The 22,654-nt window shown below is 44.0% G+C and overlaps 1 protein-coding gene across 1 annotated transcript in view; it reads left to right on the top strand.

Annotated features, from left to right (window-relative positions):
• USP16 (ubiquitin specific peptidase 16) overlaps nt 1-22,654 on the top strand; it is a 53,208-nt gene that overhangs the window by 12,727 nt on the left and 17,827 nt on the right. Inside the window, exons 3-10 of the mRNA XM_073617091.1 lie at nt 1,126-1,307; nt 5,688-5,791; nt 7,553-7,662; nt 16,505-16,692; nt 16,784-16,879; nt 18,797-18,930; nt 21,201-21,288; nt 21,568-21,649. Coding sequence (XP_073473192.1) covers nt 1,126-1,307; nt 5,688-5,791; nt 7,553-7,662; nt 16,505-16,692; nt 16,784-16,879; nt 18,797-18,930; nt 21,201-21,288; nt 21,568-21,649 — 984 coding nt within the window. The remainder of the gene's footprint in view (nt 1-1,125; nt 1,308-5,687; nt 5,792-7,552; nt 7,663-16,504; nt 16,693-16,783; nt 16,880-18,796; nt 18,931-21,200; nt 21,289-21,567; nt 21,650-22,654) is intronic.

Below are 22,654 nucleotides of genomic sequence, written 5' to 3'. Positions count from 1 at the left end.
AAGTTTTCCTAAATGATGACATTCTGTAGTTGGAGTTTTTGTGTGGCATGTGGGCATTAAAGCCCACCCTTTTGCTGCCGCACATATGCGTCATTGGGCGGCCAATGGTTTTTATGCTGAAAACACGCTTGCTGCATGCTCCCAGCTCACTGACCGGGCTGTCAAAGACTGCTTTTGGTTCCCAAAAACAATCGGTATTCGGTGAGACAGGCTCCCAATCATGTGGTCACTGTGACAGCCAATTACAGTGGTCACATGATTGCTGATCTTTCCTGCCCTATGGGCATTCATGACCTTTTAGGCTGAGTTCACCTATGTCCAGCTGCGGTTTGCAGTCTGGGGTCCGGTGCGTTTCTGTTCACCGGTTCAGGTGCGAATCAGGTCCAAATTTTTGCCTGAATTCGCACCTGAGTTGGACTCAAAAATGCACAGGACCCTTTATGAAACCACACCATGCCCCCCCCCCCCGGACATGTGTGAACTGGCTCCATTGAGAGCTGGTCACATTCACAATTCGCATATTTGTGAAGCCGGCCTTAAATTAATGCCGGGGTGGGCTGGAATGGGTTTTTGTGTTTACTGGTGAGATTGCAGATGTGTCTAAACCTAGAAAAACATGTAATATATTGCAGCTTACCAGTCCTTTGGTGATGTGGCTGCATTCGTTTTCTTTTTTCAGGCTGTTAACTTTTTCAGAAAGTACGCTTTGATCTTGCCAGAAATTCTGCATCCTTGTTGCTTCCTGTAATCTGAACTTAAAGCACAAATAAACTTCTCTTTATTGTGGAGCCTACCAGTCCTATCAGTCCAAAATGTAATAAAGATGAATAAAGGCAGACGTGTTTGAAGACTCAGTGGAGAAATGGGTGTATACACAGGGGGATGTGATTTGCAGGATCACCAGATGAAAATTATAGGGGGAAAAAGCCTGAAAAAAACAAAAAAGCAAGTGGCAGACAAGCTGAGACATCTTCAGTAATGATCAGTGGCATGGTGTCATTTTTGGTTTGTTGCTTGAATTCATTATCTCGGATGACTGCCTCCATTCATGAAGCAGTGTATTGGGCTGAGCCTGTGTTATGTTTTCCTCTATTATGAGTATAATGCTTGCTTTTCCTTTATCAGAACCCACATGTAAGCACATCCGGAAGGGCTTAGAGGAAGGAGCAGTGAAGAAGGCTCTGGTGAATGTGGACTGGACGCTATGTCAGGACTGCCAAGCCGAGACCAAGGAGAAGACCAATATAGAAGAAGAGGAGCAAACACAAGCACAAGTGATCTGGCTGTGTCTGAAATGTGGACATAGGGTAAGACTTTTATCCTTTAAAAGACAACCCACTGTATTCTAGGAACGCCTCTTACTTTTTAATAGTGGAACCACCTTTAACCCGCTACAGAATAGGTCTGGTTCTTCTGGGTATTTAGACTCTTCCAGAATGAAGTGTTCATTGCCGTAGTGACCAATCACTGGGTCTGATTACTGTCACACGAGGCAGAGAGGGTGCCTGGCAGTGTGCAGGAATTGACTTTCTGAAAAAGATGATTTTTTGCACAGGGACTTTGCTGGGGCAGCAGGAAAAGGACAGGAGGGTTACTAATATATGTGAGGGACAGACAGATTTTCTTTGACTTCCTGCTCTGCTTGTTTGTTAAATGGTATAAGTACATAACCTGGCTCATCTGTAAGACCCCTTTCACATTGGGGCGCTTTGCCCCTAAAAATAGCTCCTGCAAAGCGCCCTGAAAGAGCCGCTCCTCACACTCCAGTGTGAAAGACCTGAGGACTTTCACACTGGAGTGGTGCGCTGGCAGGACAGTAAAAAAAGTCCTGCTAGCAGCATCTTTGGAGCGGTGTATACACCGCTCCTGCCCATTGAAATCAATGGGGCATAGCGCTGCTCTATCGCGCTTTGCGGCGGTTTTAACCCTTTCTCGGCTGCTAGCAGGGGGGGTAAAACCGCCCCGCTATCGGCTGAATACCGTCGCTAAAACGATGGTAAAGTGGTGCTAAAAATAGCACCGTTTTACCGTCAACGCCGCCCCAGTGTGAAAGGAGCCTAAGTGAGCCATCAAAGGAGCCAAAAGACATATGTACACTTATCCCCACAGTTATGTCATTGGGACTTTTAAAGGATTTTTTTCCACCAAACATTTACCTATGCTCCAATGGTCTGACACTCACGAGGTCCTGCACCGGAATCTTCTCCCTGTTGCTGGCCATCTTGATTGTCCGATGCAGTACGACGTCAATGCCCTGCAATGTATCAGTCATCCTTGCACACTTCATGCGCATGTGCAGCTCATTGTACATTCTAGAGGGGATTTCGAACAGGCTATTAAAGTGGATGAAAACCTGATTCATGAAATTTGACCTGGGCACATATATCTGTAGTGTTTACTTATCTCTCTTCAAAGCCCTATCTTGTGTCTTTCTGCTGCTCTGTTCTTCTGTTATCAGCATGAAAACTTCTGACAACCAAGATAAAACCAGCCTGAAATTTGTGTCAGGTGGGTGCTATAAATAGATTAGCAGAGAGCTGGTCTATTTACAGCACAGCTCCTTCCTTCCTCTGCCTATGTGGAGTGGTGGGGGGTGCCTTTCCTCCAATCAGCTGTCACACAGTGTATGCCCAGACTTCATTCCCAGTGCTGAACAGGAAGAAAAAATGTCTAACATGATGTGCACTTTCTAAAGAATATAACAAGCTGAAGACAGCAAATATAGAAGTAAAACTTATGTAGGGAGATTTGTTTCATCCCTGTTTATCTTCTGGGGCTGTTCACTTCACTGGGTATATATGAGGGTTTACATCCACTTTAAGAGTTTTTTTTTTTTTTTTTTTTGCAGAAGAGACATTGCAATTTTTTACTTTTTGTCCTTAGTTCCACTTAACTAGTGATTTTATTTTTCGAACAAATTATTATTGTTATACAGGATTTTTTATAGCGCTAACAGTTTGTGCAGCACTTAGCTCCTTTATTATATCTGGGAATACCCATCAACTTTTCATATACAGCGGGCAAAATAAGCATTGAACATGTCACCATTTTTCTAGGTAAATATATTTCTAAAGGTCATTATTGGCATGAAATTTCCACCACATGTCGGTAACAACCCACGTAATCCATACATACAAAGAAACCAAAACAAATAAGTTCATAAAGGAAGTTATGTGTAATAAAATGAAACGACACAGGGACAAAAGTATTGAACACATTAGGGCTGGGGAAAAAATCGATTTAAATCTTGAATCAAGTTGAAAGGTCAAATCGATTCAAAATTGAAGCAAATCGATTTTTTTAGATTTTTTTTTTTTTTTTTTTCACCGCGCCAGTCCTGAAGAGCTGCGGGCAGGAGTTTTTGGGCAAGGCTGCGGCTTCGGCCTAGTCCGTGGTTTCGGCCGCGGACTAGGCCGAACCCGCGGCCTCGCCTAGAAACTCCTGCCTGCAGCTCCCCAGGACCGGCGCTGACACTGCGCCGGTCCTGAGGAGCTGCAGGCAGGAGTTTTTAGGTGAAGCCGCGGCTTCGGCCTAGTCTGCGAGGCCGGACGCCGCGGACTAGGCAGAAGCTGCGGCCTCGCCTGAAAACTTCTGCCTGCAACTCTTCAGGACCGGCGCGGTGTCCAAAAAAAAAAAAACCTCGATTCAAATAGTGAATCGAGTTTTTTTTTTTTTTTTTTTTTTTTTTTTTTTGTGGAAAATCTCCCAGCCCTAGAACACATGAAGAAAGTGAGGTGCAAAAAGGCATGGAAAGCCAAGACATCAGCTGAAATCTATCAATAATTTGAAAGCAATCCTGCCCCTTGTCAGTGCAAATTAATATCAGCTGGTTCAGTCTCACCTGATGGCCTATAAAAAGGTGTCTCATTACCAAGGTGTCACACAAGAAACATCTCATGAAGGGTAAAAGCAAAGAGCTCTCTCAAGACCTTTGCAACCTTATTGTTGCAGAAGAATTTCTAAACTTCTGAATTTTCCAGTGAGCGCTGTTGGGGCCATAATCCGGAAGTGGAAACTGAACATCATTTCACCATAAACCAGCCACGACAAGAGTTGTCCAAGAGCCAAGGACCACTTGTGGAGAGCTTCGGAAAGACCTGGAATTAGCAGGTGCAATTGTTTCAAAGAAAACAATAAGTAATGCATTCAACCGCCATGGCTTGTATGCACGCTCACCACACAAGACTTCAATGCTGAAGAAAAAGCATGTTGAAGCTCATTTAAAGTTTGCTGCACAACATTTAGACAAGCCTGTGAAATACTGGAGAAAAAATAGTCTGGTCAGATGAGACCAAAGTTGAACTCTTTAGATGCCATAATACACACCATGTTTGGAAGTCAAATGGCACTGCACATCACCCCATCAACACCCCCATACCAACAGTGAAGTTTGGAGGTGGGAACATCATGGTACGGGGCTGTTTTTCAGCATACGGCACTGGCAAACTTCATATCATTGAAGAAAGGAAGGATGGAAAAATGTACAAAGACATTCTTGATAAAAATCTGCTGCCATCTACCAGAATGATGAAGATGAAAGGAGGGTGGACATTCCAGCAAAACAATAATCCCAAACACAAAGCCAAGGAATCTCCCAATTGGTTTAAAAAAAAAGAAAATAAAGCTACTAGAAAGGCCCAGCCAATCTATGGAAAGAACTAAAGATCATTCATAGAAGAGGCCCACAGAACCTTCAAGATTTGAAGACTGTAGAAGAATGGGCCAAAATCACACCTGAGAAATGCATACAGGAGGCGTCTTGAAGCTGTCATTACCAACAAAGTATTTTGTACAAAGAATTAATTACATTTCAGTTAGTGTGTTCAATATTTTTTTCCTGTGTCATTCCATTTTATTGCACATATCTTAATTTCTGAACTTATTTGTTTTGGTTTCTTTGTATGTATGGATTACATGGGTTGTTATTGACATGTGGTGAGAATTTCATGTAAATAGCACCTTTAAAAATATATTTACCTAGAAAATGGTGATGTGTTCAATACTTATTTTACCTGCTGTGTAATAAAGGCACTAAGTGCTGCACAAACTGTTGGCACTATATAAATTATGTATAACAATAAAAATGTGTTACAAAAATTAAAAATCACCAGTTATATCACAATCACAATAATATTTACCTAGAAAAATGGTGACGCGTTCAATACTTATTTTCCCCGTTGTAAATATCCACTTACTTTTTTCCTTCTTTGTTTTTTGGGAGATGTCATTACAGACCAAGGGCAGCGTTATTTACATTCAGGTTGTCAGCAACCCACACTGTGACCTGCAGACAAGGACTGACAATGAGGATGGGTGTCTGCTTCACATACCTGTTTGATTAGAAAATCTCCACAGATAATTATTTTTGTCTTGTAATGCAAATTGCTAAAATCATGCTAAAAACTTTAGCCAAGCCTTGCCCATCCCCCTATTGCATATAATTCCACAGTGATTGTGGAGAGTGTAGTCTAGAGCAGGGGTAGGCAACCTGGGGCCCTCCAGCTGTTGTGGAACTACATTTCCAATGAGGCATTGCAAGGCTGGCAGTTACAATTACTCCCAGAGGCATGATGGGACTTGTAGTTGTAGATGGGACTGATGCAGGGGATGCCTGCTTTTATGACTTTGTGATCTCCAGTGACCATTAACTAGACTTTCATCTTTTTTATTTATTTTTTTAATTTTAGGGATGTGGTAGATATTCAGAACATCAGCATGCGCTAAACCACTACAACACACCAAGATCAGAGCCGCACTGCCTAGTGCTCAGCATGGGCGACTGGAATGCGTGGTAAGCAATACTTGTGTACTATGACACATGCACATAGGTGTAGGTGCACATTTGTGTGTTACTGCTCTGTATTTTATACCACTATTTTATACATGTTATGAGGATTAATACTGATTATTAATTTAAGCTGAACCCTGGGATAAGCAAATATTGTCCAAATAATAGATGCATGTTTATTCTTGAATCTTGTGTGCTTGGTGTATTTCTTCCATATCTGTGCAGTAATCCATCGTGACACTTTTCCTCTGTGCAGATCTTCCTGTAATAAAGACCACTCACTGCTGCTTTCTTTCCTTGTGCAGAGTGCCTGGTCTTGTCTCCACCCCCTCCTGTAGTTTTTTGCAGGCAGTCTGTAGTGGGTGGATCCTGTTGGGCCCTTCAGCTCTGCTCTCGGCACAGGATATGTACAGCACAGTGATGATGTCACCACTACAAGGAAATATCTGGGTTTGGAAAGGAATTTGGTGCACACAATGTGGCTTTTTATGTGGCTATTGAATTACATATTTCAATAAATGTTTTTGTGCCTGGAGTTCAGCTTTAAAAAGGTAGGGACACGTTGAATCCTATCTTTAACTTCTTTCCTAGACACTAAGCCCCTCTGTTACTATACAAGGTTTTGTATTCCTGGCAATGCAGTCTGTGTCTTTTTGATCTGTGGGAAGTAAACTCCTAATGATAGAGCTGCGTTAACCACTTGACCTCCTGAAGATTTACCCCCCCTTCATGACCAGGCCATTTTTTGCGTTACTTTAACAGACAGTTGCGCGGTCATGCAACGCTGTACATCAAATTTACATCCTTTTTTTCCCCACAAATAGAGTTTTTTTTTTTTTGGTGGTATTTGATCACCTATGGGTTTTATATTTTTTGCGCTATTAACAAAAAAAAAGACAAACCATTCTGAAAAAAAACCCAACTTTTTTTACATTCTGCTATAAAACATCCAATAAAAAATAATTTAAAAAATCTAATTAAATTTGGGCCAATATGTATTCTGCTACATATTTTTGGTAAAAAAAAAAAAAAATCCAGAAAAGGAAATTTTGATTGGTTTGTGCAAAAGTTTTATATAGTCTATAAACTATGGAATATATACTGGAATTTTTTATTTATTTATTTTTTCAATATTAGTAAATCAGCAGTCAGCGACTTATAGTGGGAATTCGATATTGCAGCGGACAATCTGACACTTTTGACACTTAATGGGAACCAGTGACACTAGTGATCAGTGCTAAAAATCTGCACTGTCACTGTACTAATGGCACTGGCTGGGAAGGGGTTAAACATCTAGGGCGATCAAAGGATTAACTGTGTGCCTAGCAAGTGTTTTTGTGTTTACCATGTGGTGCTTTTACTAAGGGATGTGCTGGATTTTATTCCTTGCTTTGTAGAGAAATGAAATCCAGCACATCCCCACTGATGGCACAGAGCTCCGTATTGTTTACATAGGCACAGCCCCGTTCTGTCATTCTCCTCGCCAATCAACGGGTGCCGGCGGACATCCATTGGTTGGCACCCGCTGATTGGCTTGTGCTGTGACTAATCACAGCAGAAGTGGTGCACTGCCTACCCGGAAGTGCTGGATCACATACTAGATAAGTGATCCGGCGCAGGAGAGCCACTCTGCCGCTGTATAACTATGTTATGCGGTCGGCAAGTGGTTAATATTGATGGCAGCATGTATAAAGAAATCTGAAATAATCATTACAATGAAATGTTTGGTTATGAATGTGGATTTCCTTGTGATTATGATGACAGGTGCTACCTTTGTGATGACGAGGTTCAGTACAGCTGCTCCGGGCGGTTGCGGCAATTGGTGGACTTTATTCAAAAAAAGTCAAAGACAAATGTGAAGATTTCAAACACAGGTTTGTAATTATATCATTGTGTAAGGAGAACATTTTCAAGCCTTTGCAATCCCATTTGAATTTTGTTTGATATCCAGTGTGTCTGCTGTCACAATGCCATGCACGAGAATGGAAATCACGTTATTCTCTAGGGGTGCAACGGATCAAAAACTCACGGTTCGTATCGTACCTTGGATCAGGAGTCACGGTTCGGATCATTTTCGGATCAACAAAAAAAAATCTCCCCCACTGTAATATCCACGTCATCTCCCCCAATGTAATATCCACATCTCCCCTCCACTGTAATAACATCCACATCTCCCCACTGTAATAATATCCACATCTCCCCACTGTCATAATATCCACATCTCCCCCACTGTCATAATATCCACATCTCCCCCACTGTAATATCCATGTCATCTCCCCCACTGTCATATCCACGTCATCTCCCCCACTGTCATAGCCATAATCTTTCCCCCACTGTAATAATATCCACATCTCCCCACTGTCATAATATCGTCATCTCCCCCACTGTCATAGCCATAATCTTTCCCCCACTGTAATAATATCCACAATCTCCCCCACTGTAATAATATCCACATCTCCCCCACTGTAATAATATCCACATCTCCCCCACTGTAATAATATCCACATCTCCCCACTGTAATAATATCCACATCTCCCCCACTGTAACGATATCCACATCTCCCCCACTGTAACGATATCCACATCTCCCCCCACTGTAATGATATCCACATCTCCCCCACTGTAACAATATCCACATCTCCCCCACTGTAATAATATCCACATCTCCCCCACTGTAATAATATTCACATCTCCCCCACTGTAATAATATCCACATCTCCCCCACTGTAATAATATCCACATCTCCCCCACTGTAACAATATCCACATCTCCCCCACTGTAACAATATCCACATCTCCCCCACTGTAATATCCACATCTCCCCCACTGTAATATCCACATCTCCCCCCACTGTATATACAGTAGAGTATAGGAATTAGGAAGGAAGACTATTAGATGACTAGTGTTGTTTGTGTTTAGTGTTGTTTACCAGCTCTTACAGAATACACAATAGAAGCCGGTGTTCTGCCGAGAAAGTTCCCCTCGGCAAATAAGGACCCCACCCTACTGCGCAGGCCCAAGCCGGCCGAATTGATCATGAATAAATTAAAACTTAATGTGGAACTAAACCCACAGATGTAACTGTCTTTCAAAAGAATATTTATTATTATTATAATACAGGATTTATATAGCGCTAACAGTTTACGCAGCGCTTTACAACATTAGGGAGGACAGTACAAGTACAATACAATTCAATACAGGAGGAATCAGAGAGCCCTGCTCATTAGAGCTTACAATCTAGGAGGGAGGGTCAAGTTATACAAAAGGGTAATAGCTGTGGGGGATGAGCTAATGGAGAAAATAGTGCAGTTGTTAGATGGAGGCAGGATAGGCTTCTCTGAAGAGGAAAGTTTTCAGGGATCGCCTAAAAGTGGATACATTTGGAGACAGTCCGACAGATTGGGGTAGGGAATTCCAGAGGATGGTCGAGGCTCGGGAGGAGGTGATGAGGGAGCTAGAGAGCAGGAGGTCCTGGGAGGAACGGAGATGGCGATTAGGTTGGTATTTTGAGACTAGGTTAGTAATGTAGCTGGGGGCAGAGTTGTGGATGGCTTTGTAACTTATTGTTAGTGTTTTGAATTTAATTCGTTGGGCAAGTGGCAGCCAATGGAGGGATTGGCAGAGAGGAGTAGCAGACACTGAGCGGTTTGTAAGGTGGATGAGTCTGGCAGCAGCATTCATGATGGACTGAAGGGGGGATAGTCTATTTAAAGGTAAGCCAATGAGGAGGGAGTTGCAGTAGTCGAGGTGAGAGATAACCAGGGAGTGAATTATGAGCTTTGTGGTTTCATTGGTTAGAAAGGGACGTAGTTTAGAGATGTTGCGGAGGTTGAGGCGGCAAGCTTTGGAGAGTGATTGGATGTGGGGCTGAAAGGAGAGTTCAGAGTCCAGGAAAGCAACTAGCACGCTGACATGTTGGGATGGGTGGATGGTTGTGCCATTGCTCTTGACAGATAGGCCAGGGGAAGAGGCACGTGCGGGAGGAAATATTATAAGCTCGGTTTTGGACAAGTTGAGTTTGAGGAAGTGGTGTGACATCCATACAGATATGTCAGTTAGTAAGTTAGTGATGCGTGAGGAGACTGATGGAGTGAGTTGAGAGATAGATTTGTCGTCAGCGTAGAAATGATATTGAAAGCTGTGAGAGGCTATCAGCTGACCCAGGGAAGAGGTGTAGATTGAAAATAAAAGAGGTCCAAGAACTGAGGTGGTCACTCAGTTGGTTGTAAACCAGGCGTTCAAGGAGTTTAGAGGAAAAGGGGAGCAAGGAGATAGGGCGTAGGTTGTTAAGATTGGTAGGGTCCAAGGACAACTTTTTAAGTATGGGGGTGACAAGTGCATGTTTTGGAGCATTGGGGAAGATGCCAGAGGTGAGGGAGAGATTGAAGATGTGGATTAGGGAGTGTAGGATGGAGTCAGAGGGCGACTGTAGCATATGAGATGGAATAGGGTCCAGGGGACAGGTGGTTAGGTGGGCAATAGAAAGGAGTTTAGCAACTTCGTCTGTAGTAGCAGATTTGAATGGGGGAGTGTCAGTTGTACTTGTTGACATGGGATCTTAGCTGGGGGAGATACCTGTAGAGTGGAGATTTCATAACGGATTGTATCAATCTTGTTTTTGAAGTGATTAGCGATCTCCTGGGCAGTGAGTGAGTCAGTGGGTGGAGGCGTTGGAGGACAAAGTAGAGAGTTGAAGGTAGAGAAGAGTTTACGGGGACTGGATGAGAAGGTGTTAATAAGAGCTGTAAAATAGGTTTGCTTGGCAGTGTGGAGGAAAGAATAGCGCGACTACGTTTTTCAAGAATTTTAGTGTCATCTGTTCGCCACGGTTGTAGGGGTCGATTCTGCGTGTAGTGAGGGGAGCGAGCTTGTCCAGGGTGGAGGACAGGGATTTATTGTAGATGGACGTGGCTTGGTTGGGGCAGGACAGGAGAGATATTTTGTCATAGAGGTGGCCAGTAGCAGAATAGAAATGCACAATAAATGTTATTACATCCTTAAAGCGGAGTTCCACCCTCAAAAAAGTTTTTTTCAAAAGTCAGCAGCCACAAATCCTGTAGCTGCTGACTTTTTAGTTACCTGTCCGGGGAGCCCGCAATGTCTTTTTTTAGGCTGATCGTCTCGGGTGCAGGCGCCGCCATTGCAACTAAAGGAAACTGGCAGTGGAGCCTTCAGGCTTCACAGCCGCTTTCCCTACTGCACGAGTCACACGGCGCTTTCTGAATGGTTCCCTCATCTTCTGGGACACACATAGGTCCCAGAAGGCAGCAGGGGAAACGAGGAGGGGCCGAGGCAGAAGAGGAAATGATGTACCTCGCCGCGGAGAGGCTGGGCTGGAAGTACACCATGGTACTTCATGAAAGGTAAGAAATAAAAAGAAAAAAGTGTTTTACCATACATCATGGGACACAGAGTCTTAAGTAATAACTTAATGGGTATATAGGCACCTTCAGGTGATGGACACTGGTTTACCCAATCCAGGAAGTTCACTCCCTATATAACCCCTCCTCCTTCCAGGAGCACATCAGTTTTTTCACCAGTGTCTGAGGTGTTGGTCACGAGTAAAGATGTGCTCTGAGGAGCTCCAGGAGGTATCCATGCTGGATTTAAATAGCCTCCAAAGTTCCACTGAGGCCAAAGTGGATGGTACCTGGGCCTCGTATGCGAAGCACAAGGTTTTACCTGTAACGCCTCTCTTTGCAGGGCTGGACCCCAGGACCCAGGGCTTTGGTTATGCTACATTACCTTAAAGCTTTTCCTGGTGGGGTGCTTTTTACAGGTCCACGGGAGTGGAAGCCCGATAAAAAGGGACCTGGTCCTTGAAGGTTTGCTAAACGCAGCTCGCCGTGATGGGTGAAGGTTGGATTGTCTGTCTGTTAATTCAGCAAATCCTGCGGCGGGGATGAGGTAAGGGAAGAAACTTAGGAACTAAAAAGTCCACCTATGCTTTCTTCTTTAAGGGAAAAAATTTTGTTATGCCTTAAATCTCCACTAGAGGCAGTGTCTGTTGTCTTCACTTCAGCTCAGTGTCAGTCTGTGTGTGGCCGCAGCAGCTTGTGCAGGGGGGATTCCTCTCAAGGTAAGAGATCTGCAAATGCTTTTCTCCCCCCTGAAGGGACCAGAAGGGTTAGGGAGAAAGCTGTGGTTGTACCCCTCCCCCCCCCCCCCAGCGGGGGGGGTGCGGAGGTCCCGTTTCTTTCTGCAAAGTTGTTTGTCCTCTACCATGCTGTATAATGGGCTCTGCCCCTCACCCCCCCCCCCCTTGTGCTGGGTCTGTGGACCCGAAAGCCACCCACGCTTTAGCGCGGGAATGTTTCTTCAAATGAAAAGGAGGGGGGCCTAGGCGCAGCGCCGTGCAATGTCCACGAGGACGCATGGAGGCTTAAAGGATCAGCTGGAGCAGTCTCTCCTCGGCAGCGAGGAGGAAGCAAGCAGCATACACTGGGACACAGGAGCAGTGGGGCATGGAAGGGTGGCAAGTGGCATTCCTGACACAGGAAGGACTTTTTTCCCAGCACTAGGCTGAACTTAATAGCGGCTTTACTGTCATGACTATGTTCAGCGATTAAGTGCAATTGAATAGTACCTCTGTTTTTGTGCTTAGGACTTTGCGTACCACAAAAGACCCCACAAAGACCAAAAAGGTATCAAAGGTTTCACCCCCAGGCGCTAGGATCTCCAGTCGCATCTCCACACTGTCATCCTCGCCTGAATGACCAATTATGGCAAGCCAGGGTGAGGCATTGGAACAAATTGATGGTGCAACTGCATCTCACATCTCAGCCCCTGTATACGTGACTGAAGATGTCTTTTCCTCCACCCTGCAGGTTCTGGAAGGAAGATTAGCGGTTTTAATCGCATCCTCCATTCAAATGGATAGGAAGCGTGCTAGATCACCCTCCCCCACTTTAGACCCTTTGCAAAGGGGAACAGTGGGCACAGGATGAGGTGTTACCCTCAGGCGATCAGGAGGAAAAACAAACCGATGATTCCTCTGCGGAGGAAACAACGGTAGATAAACCTTTTTCAGCCTCACAATCTGAGAAATTGCTGATACAATCTCTTACGGAGATGGTTCGTTCTACTTTCATGCTACCCCTAACGCAGTCTCCTGAAAGCTCGGTTTCTTCCTTGGGTTCCTTAAAACCTTCACAGCCTTTGCATGCATTTCCTGTCCATGCATTACTAGAACAGCTTATTTTTGCTGAATGGGATCACCCGGATAAGCATTTTCTTCCCCCAAAGAGATTTTCAGTTCTCTATCCCATGGAGGAGAAATTAATCAAAAAATGGAAAGTACCAGCAGTTGATGCTGCGATTTCCAGTGTGAATAAAAGCCTAACTTGTCCAGTATACAGTCCATAAATGCTTAAGGATCCAACAGCTAAAAGGTTGGAATTCCTGTTAAAATATGCTTTTTCCTTGGCAGGTGCCATTACTCAGCCTGCAGTCGCTGAAAAAGGCGTCTGTCAATCCCTAAAGGACCAATTTAGACAGGCCCTTGTGCAGGTTCCTGCACAACAAGCCCGGGAATTGACTGAACTACCAAAAGCATTATGCTTTGCCATAGATGCCATTAAAGATTCTATTCACCAGGCGTGTCCCGCCTTACGCTTATGCTAGTACATATGCATAGAATCCTGTGGTTAAAAAATTGGTCAGCCAAAGCACCATGTAAAAACCTCCTTACTGGGTTCCCTTTTCATGGGGAGCAGCTATTTGGGGAAGATTTGGACAAATATATCCAAACAATTTCTAGTGGAAAAAGTACTCTTTTTGCCAGTCAAAAGAAAGTATACATGCCCTTCATTTAAACAGGCTCTTTCTCCTGCGCCAGGGGCTTCCGCCTCTAGGCAGTGGCGACGGCCTCCGCCGTCAGACTCTAAAGGAAAACTTCAGGGTCAGGCCCAGGCTCAAAAGAAGTCCTGGGGCCGGAAACCAGAATCCTGAAGCCTCATCATGAAGAGGCAACCGCCCACACCAAGGTGGGGGGGAAGACTTCTGCAGTTTTCAGAATTCTGGCAAGTGGAAATTCAGGACAGATGGGTCATCTCCACAGTAACGCTGGGGTACAAGCTGGAATTTCTGGACTTTCCACCGTCTCATTTCCTGAGGTCAAGCATTCCCAAAGATCCAAAGAAAAGACAATCTCTGTTTCGGGCACTAGACCGTTTACTATCTCAGGGGGTGATCATACAGATCCCCACAAAAGAGGGGTTTTATTCAAATCTTGTTATGGTACCAAAACCAAATGGAGATGTCAGACCCATTCTAGATCTAAAAAATCTAAATCAGTTCCTGAAGAGCCGCTCCTTTCGCATGGAGACGATCAGGTCAGTAGTTTCTATCCTTCTAGGAGGAGAACTTCTGGCATCTTAGTCTGGGGTTACAAGGGGTAACGCGGCTTGATCCGCCTGTCAAACCTCCGTTGAACCATTGGGACATGAACTTAGTTTTGTCTGTGTTACAAAAACAGCCATTTGAACCGATACAACATATTCCCTTAGTCCTTCTGACAAGGAAGATGGTATATTTGGTTCCTATATCCTCAGCAAGGAGGGTTTCGGAATTGGCTGCTCTTTCTTGTAAAGATCCATATTTGATTATCCATGAGGACAGAGTGATGTTACGCCCTCGTCCAGACTTTTTGCCAAAAGTGGTTTCAGGTTTTCACCTGAACCAAGATATTGTCCTGCCATAATTTTTTTCAAAACCATGTTCCAGGGAAGAACAGTCACTACATTGTCTTTATGTGGTGAGAGCAGTGAAAATCTATTTAAAGACAACTGCTCAGATTCGTAAGACTGATGTCCTGTTTATTCTGCCAGAGGGTTCTAAGAAAGGACAGGCAGCCTCGAAATCCACTGTCGCTAAGTGGATTCGGCAAGTTATAATTCAAACTTATAATTTAAGGGGTAAGATTCCCCCTTTTCACGTTAAGGCGCACTCTACTAGGGCGGTTAGTGCTTCTTGGGCAGTGTGTCACCAGGCCTCCATGGCTCAGATCTGTAAGGCCGCAACTTGGTCTTCAGTACATACATTGACCAAGTTTTATCAAGTGGATGTAAGGAGGTATGAGGATATCGCCTTTGGACGCAGTGTGCTGCAGGCAGCAGTATAGGTCCTCAAGTCTGGGGGTACCCTGCGGGTTGTGTCTCCCTCCCCTCAAGTAGCATTGCTATGGGACGTCCCATTAAGTTATTACTTAAGGCTCTGTGTCCCATGATGTATGATAGAGAAAATAGGATTTTTATAACAGCCTACCTGTAAAATCCTTTTCTTGGAGTACATCATGGGACACAGAGGTCCCTCCCCTCTTTTTGGGGTTTAAGTATATTGCTTTACTACAAAAACTGATGTGCTCCTGGAAGGAGGAGGGGTTATATAGAGAGTGAACTTCCTGGATTGGGTATACCAGTGTCCATCACCTGAAGGTGCCTATATACCCATTAAGTTATTACTTAAGGCTCTGTGTCCCATGATGTACTCCAAGAAAAGGATTTTACAGGTAAGCTGTTATAAAAATCCTATTATCCAAGAACGAGGGGTGGAGGGATGGTCTTAAGTTTAAGACCAAGTAGTAAAGTTGGGTGGAACTCTGCTTTAAATCAGAACTAAACTAGAAGCAGGCAGCTCCTCACTGGAGGAGACATTCAATGCCTCTTCTACAATGATACACACCTACCTGCTCACAGTCTTCTGTTGACTGTACACTGAGCTGTGCATGCATATCTTAGCCTGCTTTCCCAGCAATCTTCAGCTGTGCCCGAATGACTGATTGAAACCATCTCCACAACCTCCCCGCCAATCAAGAGGTATCCGAAAACCCAACGCACTGAAGTAGCCTGGGGAGAGGGTGACTGTAGCCGGCAGGAGATGCTGGCACTGTACAACCGCATCCAGGAAGTTGAAGGTGAGTACTTTCAGGAGCGCAGTTCTGCTTTAATCAAACACACATGTTTTCTGCAGTGTTTGCATTGCCTGCTTACACTCTGTTTTCCTTACACACCTTTTTTTTAGACATCTACACTGGGTCGCTGTGATTCTGTATGCAATGCAGGCAGGTCATAGGAGGGACCAGCAGGATGCTGTGTATAGCTTTCTGAAAACATCACAGTACTGCCTAAGTACTCCTATCAACAGCCCTTAGTCCTGATGCAAGTATCAAAATGCCTTCATGGGTGGGTGTCAGCCTACAGGAGACAGCTTAATAGTCAGGTTGCATTTGCATGCAGACTGCCCTAGGTGATGCCTAGATGTGATGCCGACTCTAAATTACTTGAAGAACTAAAATCAATTAAATAAACTGGTGGTCCAGGAACAGTAAGGCGGGGGAGCAAAGGGCTACCAGGGGTCTTCAAACTACAGCCCTCCAGTTGTTCAGGAACTACAATTCCCATCATGCCTAGTCATGTCTGTGAATGTCAGAGTTTTACAATGCCTCATGGGACACGTAGTTTCTCAACAGCTGGAGGGCCGTAGTTTGGAGATCCCTGGTAGACGATGCTGGACATCCTTTAGCCAGTAAATGGGAATGGCTCTATCTGATTGCTGCAGTTTTTATTGCACACGGCGAGCTTACAATGTACAGTGAAATCGGAGTAATCAATTTCAGTACAGGAGAGGAGCCTGAACATAATTGTTACCACAGTCTGTTATTGGGACCAAATCCCTCTGTAGATGTTTAGTCTAAAATTGTTTGTTTTTTGGTGAAATAGTTCAGACTGGCCAAGATGATCATCAGCCTGAAAACCAGCAGGAGAATAAAGAACCTCAGGTGGTAGAAGATCCCAACAGGGGTACAAAGACTACCAATGCAGCCAATACACAGAATGACAACAAGGAGGTGACTGTGAAAGGGCTCAGCAACCTGGGGAACACGTGCTTCTTCAATGCGGTGATGCAGGTCAGCATTGCTAGCGTTGTGTCTGTCATATGACTCAAGACAGGGGCAAAACAATAATCAGTAAAAACTGTCTTCCATTATTTGCTTACAGAATTTGTCTCAGACACCAACTCTGCGGGAGCTTCTGAATGAAGTCAAACATCCAGGAAAAACAGTAACCGTCCAAGTGCCCGAAGAGTGCCAATCTGTAAGTGTACTAAGAAGAGTACCTGTCACCTGCTCAACATGAGTTCACTATTTTCTTGTTTTCTAAATGTGACAATTGCTGTGCAGTTTTCATTAATTATTTATCTTTCTGTGATTCTTGGCTTTTCGGCATTTTCTGGCTTCTTGCAATTTTTCAAAGAACAAGCACATATGGCTGCTGAAACCAAACCTGATTGTAATTAAGCTCTAACGAGCAAGTCCCTCTGATTCCCCCCTGTATTGAATTGTATTGTAACTGTACTGTCTGCCCTCATGTTGTAAAGCGCTGAGTGAACTGTTGGAACTATATAAATCCTGTATAATAATAAAGCTTGTTTGGCTGTACTTCTCCTGTGGATCACAGGAGTGCAGTTCGTCCTGCATTCCTGCGACCCGTTTTCAACAGACACGGTCTGCTGGGGTCGGGATCCACCCACATGCCTGGACCGGCAGCCGGCACAGCCTCTCAGCGGGCCGGCCGCTCCCACCCCCTCCACAGCCCAGCATTCTGGTGAGCGAGGAGGGGACAGAGCAGAGAGCCAGTGACTGATAGTCACCGGCTCTCTGCTTGGGGAGCTGTGAGAACCTTTTGTTGACGTCTCCTGAAAGCGTTATTTGACTGGTTTTTACTGTGATCCAATGGCTTGCATACTTTGGGACTTGCTACATTTGTTCTGGGTCAGTATTGAAGGCAATGAATCATCATTAAAAATAAAGGTGATTCAAAGGCATATTTAATTAAAGAAATCCAAAGGACGCTTTTATATACTATCCATTAGTTCGCATCGCATCCATTTACTGCCTGTTAAAGTATAAGTAAAGCCAGAACTTTTTTTTTAATATAGTAGACAATGGTTAAAGTGGTTGTTAACATTTTTTATAATGTATTTTTTTTTTTATTAATAAATATATATTGACCTTGCCATTGTCTCACTCCTTCTGCTTTGTGGTGGCAGCAATCTGCATGCTCATCTAGCTTCTGCAGCATTCCCACCTCACTGCATATGTTCCAGATGAAAGCTGTGTCTAAAGCTGGCCATAGGCAGTGCAATTTTTTTTTCCTGCAGCCACGAGTTGCAGAAATGAAAATGAACATGGTCAGCTGTCAGTGTTGATAGGGAAATCCCTCCCGCAGAGCTATTGTGTTCCGGGAGAATACACAGTGATTATTGCTAGCTGCTATAGCCGCTGGTGATAATTGCATGTAAGATCCGACAAGCTGGTTTTACCCACATTGATCGATCGACTTGGGTACAATTAGATTGCCCATACATGGTTCGAATCTCAGCCGCTCCCTGCTGAACCGGCCGAGATTCGAACCATCTATGGCAGGTTTAAGACCCATTGTATCCTGGGATTTTCCCAGCTGTCACATGCAGCACTACCTCCTGGGGCAGTTCAGAACACTGAATTGACATTTGTTTTTTCACAGATTCTTGCTGTCATTTGTTCTCACAACAGTCTTGTAAAGCTGATTGTCAATACTAGGCTATGACCCCTGCCTTTGTACTCAGAAAGACAGATAGCGGTCACATGACCGCTAATAAGTCTTTAAAAAACAGGTATTTTCAGCCATTTTTGTCATGTATCTTTTATTACAGTGGTTAAAAAGAAACGTGTGTAAAGAGCAGTTATTACTTGGCAGTCTTTGTCTGATTTTTTTTCGTGGCGATTTTCCTTCCCTGCCTGTCCGAAAAACACAAGAAATTTTAGATTTCCCATCAATTGCTGCCTTGGTGACAGTGGTCACTGGGGCCATTGGAGAGAATAAATCTCCTCAGCAGGGACATTGCGATACACCTGACTGGTGTTTTTACACTCCCACACTCTATCCAATTCTAAAGGAAAAAAGTTCTAGCAATACAATACAGTACATTTTAAATGTCTTTTGAGCCTCTGTATGATACATTTATTTCAGACACCACGAGAAGTGACCCTGGAGCAGCAACCCGGACCCCTTACCTTGGCAATGTGGCAATTCCTTACTGAGATGCAGGAGACTAAGAAAGGGGTTGTAACCCCTAAAGAGCTTTTCTCTCAGGTCTGTAAAAAGTGAGTATGTACCAGGACTGTGTCACTTACTATTGAAGAGTAGAAATGATCAGAGAGCTTAATGATGGTATTAATGCATAATATATACTTAGAGCAAGCTACCTAAGTGTTTCCTTCCCTCTAGTTTGTATAAATCAGAGGTCTCCAAACTTTCTAGAGCAGTGGTTGTAAACTTATGAGCTAAAGAGGGGCCTCATAATGTTCAACTTACGGTATGTAATGCTTGAGAGGACAGCCAGAAAATGCTGACCTAATAGAGGAAATGATGGTTGAAGAGTGAGGACAAGCTACATTTTTGGCTGGAGATATGCTGCAGAAGACAATATGAAACTGGGAATATGTTACATGAGGCTGCTAGAGATCAATGCTATTACCCCAATCAATGTTTCTTTAACGTACATCATGGGACACAGAGCCTTAAGTAATTACTTAATGGGTTATAGGCCACCTTCAGGTGTTGACACCTGAAAGGAAGTTTACTCCCTATATAACTCCTCCTTCTTCCAGGAGCACATCAGTTTTTTCACTAGTGTCCAAGGCAGGGGTCTTCAAACTATGGCCCTCCAGTTGTTCAGGAACTACAATTCCCATCATGCCTAGTCATGTGTGTGAATGTCAGAGTTTTACAATGCCTCATGGGATGTGTAGTTCCGCAACAGCTAGAGGGCCGTAGTTTGAGGATCCCTGGTCTAAGGTGTTGGTCACGAGTGAAGAAGTGCTCTGAGGAGCTCCAGGATGTGTCCCATGATGTACGATAAAGAAAATAGGATTTTTATTACAGCTGACCTGTAAAATCCTTTTCTTGGAGTACATCATGGGACACAGAGGTCCCTCCCCTCTTTTGGGATACAAGTATATTGCTTTGCTACAAAAACTGACGTGCTCCTGGAAGGAGGAGGGGTTATATAGGGAGTAAACTTCCTTTGATTGGGTTTACCAGTGTCAACACCTGAAGGTGGCCTATAAACCATTAAGTAATTACTTAAGGCTCTGTGTCCCATGATGTACTCCAAGAAAAGGATTTTACAGGTAAGCTGTAATAAAAATCCTATTTTCCTCTACAGACTGCTGAGGTCTGGGGACCACACATCATATACCAAAGGGCTGCAGGTTAGGCCCTAGGTTTCTACACGGCAAGTTCAGAACTCAAGGTGACCTGACTATGTCTAGTGGGAATAGATAATGCCTCTTTGTCAGTAGAAGTAAAGAATGCCCCAGGCTTGGTGGTCAGTGAGAGAAAAAAGTCACATGGCACCTGTGATTAGTGGGGAACGAATGATGCCCTATCGTTGGTGTCTGAGAAGAATAGCACCCTATTGTTAATGTCAGTGGGAGGAATAGCACCCCATCAGTTGGTGTTAAAGGGAAGAATAGTGTTCCATTGTTGGTGTCAATAGGTGGAATAGTGCCCCATCTTTGGTGTCAGTTGGAAGAATAGCACCCCATCAGTTGGTGCCAATGTGAAGAATCGCACCCCATCAGTTGGTGCGAATGGAATGAATAGGGCCCTATCAGTTGGTGTCAATGGGAAGAATAGACTCTCATCAGTTGGTGTCAGTGGGATGTACAGTGCCCCATTGTTGTTGTTAGTGGGAGTAATAGTGCCCCATCGTTAATGTCAATGGGAACAATCAAGCCTCATCCTTGGTATCAGAGAGAGAAGTGCTCCATTGTTGGTGTCACTAGGAGGAATAGTGGAAAAATGGGCAGCTGGTATGCCAGTTAACCACTTCCCGCCGGCCGAAAGCATATATGCCGCCCTGTTTAAACAAATTACCGCGCTGAGAGCATGCTTTCATCGTGGTAACCGGCGGGTACTGGAAAGCTCCCAATGCACACTTGTGAATGCCTGCCTCCCGGGATTTAGACCCTCTTAAAGGGCCTGGAGGCGACAGTGGGAAGGGGTTAATGATGTACATAGAAAATGGGTTGTTCGTTTTTATCTTGTTGTTTTTGGCTGGAGTTTAAGCACATTTTTATTTATTTGCTGGATAGCAGTAGCAGCTCACTGATTGGTCTCACTTGCACTGCTGAGAATCGCTTTCAGTGATCGCCATCATGGCTTTTCATCAACACATCATGGCTGCCCCCTATGTGCATATGTAATTAAAACCTGTAAATAGAATAAATGCTATTAACCCTTAGCAAGTTTTTCATGTAATCTTTACATTATTTATTGTGGCTTCAGTTTAAATAAATGTCTTTTTTGTGAGTAGGTGATTTCTCCTTCGCCAAAGTATGAGTGGTGTCTGCATTGCTTTTCTTTCCAGAGCCATCCGATTCAAAGGGTACCAGCAGCAAGACAGCCAGGAGCTTCTCCGCTACCTTCTAGATGGGATGAGAGGAGAGGAGATACAGGTATTTCTTAGTTTTGACAACCACTATATCTTAAGACCAGGTATAGGCAACTCTGGATTGTGAGAAGTACTGGAAGACAGAGCCGTCTGGGGGATATAGCCAAACATTTTGGTGCCACCAATCACTCAAATCTGCCTTGCCTAAATGCAGAGAACATTTTAAGACTGTTTTGGAGAAAAAAAGCAGTGGTATGACTGTGTAATAGTGACTGTCCATTCTACTTTTATATGAATGTTGTTTTATGTCTTTTTTTTTCTTTCTTTTTTAAAATCATTTTAGAGGGTAACTTCAGCAATTTCCAAGACTTTACAGGCTACATCAGAGAAGATTGAAGATGAGGAAGTTAAAAAGATTGTCAGAGGTATGATTGTGTATATGTGAGAACCATATTATATTTCTGAAGGAAAATGGTGGGTAAGTAGGTATGGCGCGGCTTGTTAGAGAGGTGCTTTAGTTTTAGCTAATGCGTAACACACAAGCTATATAATAAACCAAAAATTAATAAAACTCAATAAGAATGCAAAGTACTAAGTGCATTACAAAGTGTGCAATTCATGTGAAAAATATATTAAAATATTAATGTATTATTGTTAATCCATAAACAGTAAGTGAAGCGAAGTGCTAAGTATGTGATAAAATGTGCAAAGGACATACCACTACATAAAAAAATGAATTGGTAAATCAATCCATTTCGTGAGGTTACATAAAGTCCATAAGTGATTTGAAAAAAGTGACAATTGCTTAAATTGGAGTTCATATGAAAATCCCTACAAATCGTGTAAGTGAAAAAAATGCTGACAAGGTTCGCACAGCCGAGCGGTGTGTCTGTGTCTCACTCGTGCTCCCCCCTTCCTTGCAGCACTCGCCAGATGGAACTCCCCCTAGGGGTAGCCAGTAATCACAGTACCCAAGACTGTGGAAGAGGTCCTCATTCAAGCGGATGCCTCCTTAAAGCGGAGTTCCGCCGATTTTTTTTTTTTTTTTTTTTTTTTTTTAAGTCAGCAGCTACAAATACTGCAGCTGCTGACTTTTAAAATATGGACACTTACCTGTCCAGGGCACCCGCGACCTCGGCACCCGAAGCCGATCTGTCCCTCAGCTCTCGGGTGCTGCCGCCGCCATCTTCGGTAAGGGAATCGGGTAGTGAAGCCTTCCTTCACTTCCTGGTTCCCTACTGCGCATGACTGGCTGTGTCCAATCACAGCCGGTCACATGTAAACATGGAGATGCCAGTAATTGGCTCTCCTTGCCTCACACTGACAGAGTGTGTGGCGAGGAGAGCCGATCAGCGGCATCTCCACCCAGGGGGGGATCTAGGAATGTAATCAGGGCACTGATGATCAGTGCCCTGATTACAATATAGTTT

Source organism: Aquarana catesbeiana, linkage group LG02 (genome assembly GCF_042186555.1).
Source record: "Aquarana catesbeiana isolate 2022-GZ linkage group LG02, ASM4218655v1, whole genome shotgun sequence".
Taxonomy (NCBI): Eukaryota; Metazoa; Chordata; class Amphibia; order Anura; family Ranidae; genus Aquarana; species Aquarana catesbeiana.
This window is presented reverse-complemented; position numbering and strand designations above follow the sequence as displayed.